Source organism: Lytechinus variegatus, chromosome 4 (assembly GCF_018143015.1).
Source record: "Lytechinus variegatus isolate NC3 chromosome 4, Lvar_3.0, whole genome shotgun sequence".
In the NCBI taxonomy this organism is placed as follows: Eukaryota; Metazoa; Echinodermata; class Echinoidea; order Temnopleuroida; family Toxopneustidae; genus Lytechinus; species Lytechinus variegatus.
This window is the reverse complement of record NC_054743.1, coordinates 30,218,102-30,227,529: the sequence shown is the minus strand read 5'-3', so window position 1 is coordinate 30,227,529 and position 9,428 is coordinate 30,218,102. Positions and strand designations below refer to the sequence as shown.

The window sequence follows — 9,428 nt, the reverse complement described above, 5'->3', positions numbered from 1 at the left end:
GGGACATAAGTGGGACCCAGGTTTACCAAACGCTTCATCAGACTGGAGAGGAGCTGGAGATTGTGAACAGCGCCACCATATCGAGAATTGCGATCAATACAACCAATTACTACACTTTTATCAATTTCGTATTTGTATTATTTTTTAATAATAACAAAATATTGTAAGAACTTTGAAACTGCTCATTTTGGAAAAAAAATACTAACTACCACTGCTACTATTACTTTGACGACGAGTACTTCTACTACACCACCACTACTACTACTACTACTACTACTACCAGTACTACTTATTTACTACTTTTACTACTTCTACCACTAATACGACGGCTACTTCTACTACTACTACTACCACCACCACCATTACTCTACTACTACTACTACCATCACCACCACTACCAACACGACTAATGCGACTAAAATAGTAGTACTAGCAGTTGTAATTACTGTAGTAGTAGTAGTAGCAGCAGCAGTACTGGTAGTAATGATATTAATCATAATGATGATATAATAATAATACTATTACTACTGTTGCTGCTGCTGCTACTACTATACTACTACTACTACGACTACTACTACTACTACTACTACTACTACTACTACTACTGATAATCATAATAATAATAATGATGATAAAACTTACACCTTCAACACCAACGTGGCAACTATGGATCCTACAATATCTATCTTGACTTCTACTAATTTATATATGTCTTATTCTGTTGCTCTTATTCTTTTATCGTAAGATTATTATTATAGATTTGGCTAATCTAGAATTTCGTTTTGGGTGTACATGCATGAGGTCCGTATTCTTAGACTGTATAGATCGACATTCACTTCATCTCTAATTGGTGCCATCTCATCCACGTTAGTTTAACTCTCGGAAATCATTTTGATCATGGAACTTCTTTGATCAAAGGGGTATTTTCGGTAGGTCGATGATTCTGTTGAAGAACAAAAAGAAATAAATCTAAGGTTAATATCCTATCAGTAACATGAGGCAAGTCTTTTTTTAAGACGCAACAAGCATCCATTCGACATAGCCCATTCCCAAGATTTGTAAATTGACAAAGCCTATTGACAAAAGCATATGGGCAATTCCATAAAACAATCAACTAAGTCCGACCTACATTTTTCTCAAGTTTAACTTCAGTTCATATGTCGGCCAAGTCATGGTCATTTGAGAGCATTACAGACTATCAGAAGAACAACAAAAATCAAAGACAGAAAATTTCATGACGATCCCACATATAGGAGGTCAACGTTCATATTTCATGGAATTTGCCCATATAGGAATATCATTCGCCGTCTGACATGTCGCCGTCTAACACTGATTCTAGGAAGGGCAATTATATGGACTTCCTCTGCACAAACCCCCACCGCCGCCATCGTATTACCGATGACTGATAAGACCATGAATGACCCTACGAATTATCTAGAAAGCATCTTACTCCTTCAGAAACAAGGGTATTACTAGCATGAAGGGATCTCCGGCGTTCCATGGCAAGTTGTAATCCAGACTGGACCATCTTCATCGTACCAGCTGAGTCCCGACGACTAAGGGCTCGAGATTGACCAAGAATCACATCTAAGACGTTCTGTAGCGTTAGGAATCCGATGACCACCTGGAAAAGCATGAAACGATGGAGAACAAGATTGTCATTATTAAGGAGAAGCTGCTAAGGCTTATCATGGACCTACGGTCTTATTCTTTTCATTCTTCTTCCTCCCCTATTGTCGTAGACCTTCGGCAAATTGACGCAGGACTAGATTGGTAAAATGGATACGAAGATCACACTCCGGGATCACACCGTACAGTCAATCGGTTCACTGAGCCGAGGGGGGTAAAAGCAGAAAGATAGAGGACCGAAAATTTGGAAAGAATAAGAGAAATGGAGAGGAGAGATAGAGTGAGAGGGGTAGAAGGAGCATTGAAGACAAGCAGAGATGGGAGCCCTCAAGTGGTATCCAGTCTTCTCAGTAGACCATGTTTGCCTTTTTTTCGAAACATAAAAAGTTCCGTCAACATGGTCAATGCAAAGCGGCTGTAACGCTTAGTGTCGACCATAAGGTGCGTATTGGCGTGCAGTGGCTCAAATTGCCCATAACCGACGAATGAGTACTCGTAAGGGCGCCAAAAAGTGCATTTGGAGCCAATTCGGCACGCCAATAGGCACCTTATTGGCGACAGAACGCGCCACACCCGCTTTACTTTGGAGCGAACTGGCAAAAACTGGCGCCACCCAGTGGATTCCTAGTGTTGAAATATTTTAACTCTACGTGAAACGGGCACCCGTTTCATAAAGACTTGTACTGATAGCAAAGAGCGAATGTGTACTATGCAGCCAATCAAACTGGATGATTTTAGTAGCGTTTAACTGTTATTCCAATTTTTATGAAACGAGCCCCATGTCTTTAAACTTACCTCTGTGTCATCATCAAGCACGGCAGCTATTCGGTAACGCCCAAGGTTCATATCATCGAATATATCATATAGAGGTCTACTTGACGGAATGAAATGGAGAGAACGACCGAATCTGTTGAACGACGTAGAGATTAGCTCTTGGTCTTCTGGGTCCAGGAGAATTAGTTCCTTGATCACAAACTCGCCTTGGACGTTTTTACGGTGGTTCTTGTAGACTGGAACGTGCGAGAATTTCTGTGTCGCAAGCTACTGAATTGGGAGAATAGACAACAAAGAATCAATGACTTTTGGTAAAATTCGTTAATTTGATTATGCTGAAATTATTAATGCTTGTTGAAAATACTCTGTCGAGCTGCTACTCGAACGCGAATTTTGAAAGTGTGTTACAGGCATGGCATTTGAGGCAAGTGACATCAACAGTTACTAGTAAGTTTCTATTAATAATATTTTTCAATACATTGAAATAACATCTCCTACCACCACCAACACCACAAACTTCTTCTATAACAGGTAAAATCAAGAAAACGTCAGTCCTATAGTTGTTATTCCCAACAAATCAACATTATCGTCAGTATGGACAGTGCCACTATTTTCTCATAAACTCTCTGATCTCCATTTTCTATCACGTACGCGTAGCATACGCAATGATAATTTCCACGACTGATCCACCTTATTGCCAATTTGCACTCCACTTTTAACAAAGCCATCGGTAGATGTGCCGTGCCGATGGGTTGAATGTTTTTTTAAACTAGTGCACACCCAGTAATACATAGTATTTCATTTACTTGCTGCAAGATACAATTAATAGCAATGTAGATAAAATTCCTTGCTCAAGGGCCGTGCACGGAATTAGACTCTGGTCTCTCTCATTACGTCTGTACGTAGTCAGGTGCCTTGACCACTCGGCCACGACACATCCCAACATGTCCCTTGATACACGTCTAAACTTTGCCAGATCAGCACACACAAAGACATAGACACACCCATAATCAAGCACACCCACTCCCTCACAGAAGCAAACGCACATCCCCCAGACAAAGGGCTATAACTCACCTATTTCCATCTCCCATCACCGAAACTATCCACAAAAGTTGTTCCCTAACTTCCTCACCACTACAAACCTTGCACCATTTACCTACCAACTGCATAGTCTTCCTGTCAAAGACACCATCATAGTCCAACATGCTAACGTTATCCAGTGGTATCATGGCGTCCATGGCAACCTTGCTCTCAGCATCCAATGCTCCCTTGATAATGTGAACCTCGTCATATGTCAGTGTATGCTGTTCAGCTGCAGCGTCTGGTGATGTCATCTGGAGCTCTATCAGGGCCTTGAGTTCTGAAAATATAAATATTCACTTTTAATCTTAGAACCTTTCATTGTCCCGTATGTGGAACCTTTTAAGGATCTTCAAAGAACCCTTTTATCATGTTAAGGTTCTATATACAACGTATGGGGTTCTTGATGGTATGAAGAACCCTACCAATTGTGTATAGGGTTCTGTATGTATATCATATGAAGCTCTTTACACCACCAAAACTCCATAGGATATATAAGAACCTTAAGGGTTCCATGCAGAGCCAAAACCGCTCAAAGGACTTTTAAAACTTCTTTCTTCTTCTCTGAAGAACTTTAAAATATTCCATTAAGGGACAAAGAAAGGGTCTATTCGAAACATTTTGTTAGAGTGTTCGATTATTGTATGGTGCTCGTGCGTATATGTTCTTGCATTGAACAATGATTTACCCAACCTTAGCATCACCTCTAATTAGGCACTTCAATTAAAGAGAAGGCTCCCATTCTTCATCAGATCTAGCCAAGTTAGATATCATACTATTTGGGGATCAATGTACGTTTGTTTGATGATGTTAGGCCCGTCCAAACTATTGGACCTAATCCAGCTAGATCCGCCACTCCTCCAATAAACTATTAACTTCATTGGTATAGACTGAGTGACTAATGCCGATCAATGTCTTTCTAATCTAAAGACAATTAATGTCCATGTGGATATGACCCCAAAATTTTATCACGATCAAATCTTTTTTTTTTATTTTGCGGAGGTACCGTGGCTCATTGTATTGGCTATTCTATAATAATTTAATGCCTCTTTATACACTGGATCCTATTTTTTTTTAAATATAATATGACAATCATAATGCCAGAAATAACGATGGTATACTGAGGGATATATGCCTACTTGCGGTATATGGTAAAAAAAAAAAAAAAAAACGAGAAGAGGAAGAGGAATATTGGACGGTCAGTATAACGAATAAATTTGGCTGCACTTTCTTGAGTGATGTAAAGTTCTGGTAGAATCATAAATTGTCTTGTAACTACATTTCAGTTGATCTCAATTCACTAATAAAACGTATTTTTTTCTCATTTATCACGCAAAAGCCAATAGCAACCGTTCGAGGGAGGTACTAAAAATTCATAACATGTTTCTTTGCATGTTCAGGTCCAAAATAGTTTGATGGACACCTTCATTTGTTCTAATATTTCTATCCATTGTGATAATCCATTTGTTTCTTACCTGCTCTCTCGTAGAATCTATCTTTCCTTTTCACGATTAACACTGATAGCAGCATGGCGACAGGCCAGGCTATGATGAAAAACACTGCAATTGATATATAAACGAACCTGGAAATGATTGAAGAAATTAATAATTATTTGAAGCATTTTGTAAACAAATTTAATCAATGTCTTACATGTATAATTTTACTCATTATTGTTTCCATGATAGGTTCCAATTTCATTCTTTGAATCTAATTGATGAAACCTTAATCTTTGCCAGACGAACGAATCCATACGTTAACATTATGTATTGCATTATCTGATTATGGCGTACACTATTTTTTCACATTAGCCAGATAAGCTATACTTGTACCAAACCTATTGTTGTTGATAGACAGGATGAAAAAAAACACATCAAAGTTATAGGTACCAGCAATATCAACGGACATGAAACAGCAAGAGCAGTATAGTCAGGTAGATAAAGGGACATGGTCTCCTCATCTTGACGAAGATTATTTGGTTAAAGAGCTGATGATGAAAGACCCATTTGCCCACATTCCACATTTTACCTCGGAACACCTTTTTTGTATTTTTTCTAGATTATATAAACCAATTCATTACTTTGTCAATCACTCAGAGTTATCACCCCCTTATTGTTTTGACGACGAGAGTCCGTTAACCGCAGGATCGTTCAAATTTTAATAGATACATCCCATAAAAGTTGAGGGTATTTGGTAATACATATCAGATTAAATTTTCATGTCGATACTAAGCTTTTTTCATTAAAGTGAAATTGATCCTTATAGTCTTTCATTCAAATTAGGAGATAGGCAAATTAATTCTTTAGAAATGTATTCTCACCATGCCATATTTGCTGCAAGAACCAATCCATGTCGATCACCAACTAGTTGAGGTAATAACCTAAGAATTAAAAAGTAAATTGGAAAATCAAAATAATTTTCATTACTCGGTAATATTCTTAACGGATCATGCTGTTTACAACATCTATCTATATCAAGTTTGACAATTATTGGTGGTAATTCTTAGATTTAGATTTGATAATTTTGCTTTGGAGAAGACAATGTATAGTGGAAATCAAGTAGTATACTCGCATCAAATAAACAGACTTATTTTATCCGACAAATGCAACTGACATTGGCAGGACCTCCATTTAAACTTAATTACAAAAACAATTCCACTATTACTATTCCACTATTAATTACAAAAACAATTCCACAAAAATAATTACAAAAACAATTCCACTCGAGATCGGTTTTCTTCGATTTTTGTGTCATATGTGTTGCCGATCTTGTGGCAACTCTCCCGCATTCTGATAGCAGGTTTAACTTAATCTCAGGTTTAAAGTTGTGGTATAAGTATGGATAGCCAATTCTTACATAAATCACTAACAGTAGAGATATCATATTTCAGCTCATTTGGCTCTCAAATCATTCATAATTGTCTAGGAAGTACAAAGAGATGGTTGTCATCACCATCGATGAATCAGGAAAGAGCACAGTAAACATAAGAAACATACAACTTAATATAAATTTTGATACTTTTGGCTTTCCATACTTAAACCACAACTTTAAACACGAGTTTAAGTTAAACCTGCTAATCAGAATTCGGGCCAATATGGCACGATAAGATCTTTGTCTTACTTGTTGAAGATGAAAACAGTTATTGCTGAAACGAGAACGGACAGTATCGGGCTAATAATGTAGGCTAAGACGATTGGCTGGCATACAATGGCGGCTACGTTACCCATGTTGAGCGTGACGATCAGTAAATTGGGGTACTTCAGAAGCCTCATGACCCGGGAGGCGTTGACCTTTTCACTTCGGGTACCCTGACGAAGACATACCTCAAGCCTGGTGAGGTCCTGGGAAAAGAAACTTGTCGTCAGGGCCGAGTACAGACCTGCATAATGACCAGAAATAAGTGATTGTATTTTAAGAGAGCGGTTGTTGGTTATTCTGGAGGCATCGCCGCTATATCAGGACTGTTGACGATGGGCGGTGGATAATCTCCAAATTTCCATTTCTTCCTAAATATTGTATTGCAGTAGAAATTACAGAAAACAAACTCTAAAGTAGTATCCCCCCCCCCTTCAGATTTGTAGCATGGCTATTCATAACAGATTCAATGGTACAATAACACACACCTAAAATGGGTCAAATACTAATTTATGTAACGAAACTTTGAAATTTAAACAAATCACCCTTATACTAAAACCATAATGCCTTGGAAACTACGTACCGAATATTAGGGAAGGTAAACCGACAGTGTTATAGATATTTTCACCACCTTTAACACTCTTTAAGATGTCTCATGCATAATAAAACCGTGATTTTGAGTAGTGTTTAGGTTTAAGGTACCGATGGTGAGTCGTGCAAGCAATTGAACTCTCTTGCTTTGAGATTGATACTGTATACCGAACAGATATGACACCAATCAGCAGTGACCAACAGAATACAGATTAAAATACATGATAAATGAGTATTTTTGACCAAGCACTTACCAGAACCAAAGGTGAAGATGGTGAAGAGTATCAGATTGACCCAGAACCATCCCTGATCGGGATCTTCAAGAACAGGGGCAATCGGCACAACTGAAATATTGCACTTTGGTTCTCCAGAATGTTCCGTGATCTCACTCACGTTATCGAGATCTACAGTAGATGAAGACATGGCAGCTGTTGCCATGGAACCAGGCGCCATGTTTGGCCGATCAGTGACTGTTCGTTGGAGACGTAATGTTGATGAACTTCAGACATAAGATTATGACCAATCACAAGTCATTTATAAATTGCAAAGAGATTGTAGTATACTGTTCGGGTGTAGCGGAATAATGCGAAACAGACAACCAGCAAAGCAGTTGAAATAAGGTCAGAGCGTATGACATTGCCGGTGTTCATTAAATGAAATTTGACAATGCCATCATTTTATTATCCAAAAACGTCTGAAAGTTATATGGATAAACTACCAGTCTTTATCATCACTTTAAAACTGTGACCTCGTTTATTGTAGCAAGTCTAAAATAAAAAAAAATTCTTCGTCAACTAAGCTTCGGAAATCGTAATACTTTTTTACAAAGGCAAGTACATACCAGCATTGTTAAAGACAGGCATACAAGGTCGCTTTTGGGATTCTCATTCTGAAATCTTAAGAAATATTTTGATTCTCAGTGAACTTCATTTTGGATCCTTTTAAGATAATCATATAGTTGCTGACAGAAAAAATAACCATCTGTCTGTTGTACGCTAGAATTCTTATTTTACTTCAAACATGTGCAATAGAGTTAATGTAATTGTGAAAAGACTGCATGGGGAATACCGTCAGTCTTAAGCATTCATTATTCAGTTGATAGTTCAATTTCAATTCAAATAAGCAATTTTTTTCTTCCACTTTTACAAAATATCATTTTCAGTATATCTATACAAAATCATTTGTCATATTAGAGTATGACTATACATATTCTAAAAAATTAACAGAAGAAGACGTTATTCCCCAAAAGCAAAAGATTCACAGCGTTCAATTTATCCGTTATGATTGTCTTTCGAAAGGGATGTGCTTTATGCATAATGACCAGCATAATTCTAAAGTTGATAATTAATTTTATGGAGAAACTGTGATGAAAAGGCGATGTACCGTACGCTACAATTGTATATACTCTACAACCTTGTTTGTGAACATTTAAACTGCTTGTCAATTAACGAAGTTCTGTCGGTAGATGCTTTATAGAAAATAAATGGACAAGATGACGTACATTTGACATGTTAGAATAGGATTCGCACATTCTGCTAAGGTGATGACGTCACACATTTTCATCAAATGCATTGTCGAATCACGTTCCTCTCGATTTCTAAAGGAATATTATACCCACAAGTCCCACTTTATCCGACAGTTACCAAAGAAAGATCTGACGACTTGTCGGACAAAAATGTTGATGAAACGTCCCCCAGGTCCAATCTGCCGCATTATCGCAGTACCCTAAATGAATTTAATACCTCACTCTCCCCCACCTTCCAGTCCCATCCCGCCGTCTCCCCCCTCTCCTATCTTATCCTCTCTTCTATACTACCCCCCCCCCCCGACTCATATTTCGTCTCTCTCTTCTCTTTCACAAAGAATACTCTTCAATACTCTCCACAGGCTACATTAAGAGTTTCTTCATATAAAACCCTAAAAACTTTGAAACATCAGTCATCTTCATTTTCGTTCAGGATAATAAATCATCATTTTATTTCCATCGCCATAATTTTTGTTCCATTTGTTAGAGATACAAAATACTTTTTCAATTACAAGAGTAAACATGCTTGGCACTTGGATATTTGACACAAAATAAGGATACGTTCCAAATTAACTACTAATGTTTGTACTACGGGCCCTTTCTAAAAGCCCGATGGTCCTAGACTCCCCTGAAGGATGAAGACGCGAAAGGCCCACAACAGAGATTAAAATCCGAACAACAGAATTGAAGGCCAAGT

The 9,428-nt window shown here is 37.9% G+C and overlaps 1 protein-coding gene across 1 annotated transcript; it reads right to left on the bottom strand.

Annotated features, from left to right (window-relative positions):
- Positions 1–577: 577 nt before the first annotated feature.
- On the bottom strand, positions 578–7,659 carry LOC121412640 (DUF21 domain-containing protein At2g14520-like). Its single transcript, XM_041605417.1, has 8 exons — positions 7,461–7,659; positions 6,601–6,859; positions 5,801–5,860; positions 4,959–5,065; positions 3,564–3,763; positions 2,425–2,670; positions 1,451–1,624; positions 578–943 (listed from the first exon to the last, which is right to left on the bottom strand). Exons 1-8 carry the CDS (start codon positions 7,657–7,659, stop codon positions 896–898), a joined length of 1,293 nt encoding a protein of 430 aa, XP_041461351.1. The 3' UTR covers positions 578–895.
- Between the last annotated feature and the right edge of the window lie 1,769 nt (positions 7,660–9,428).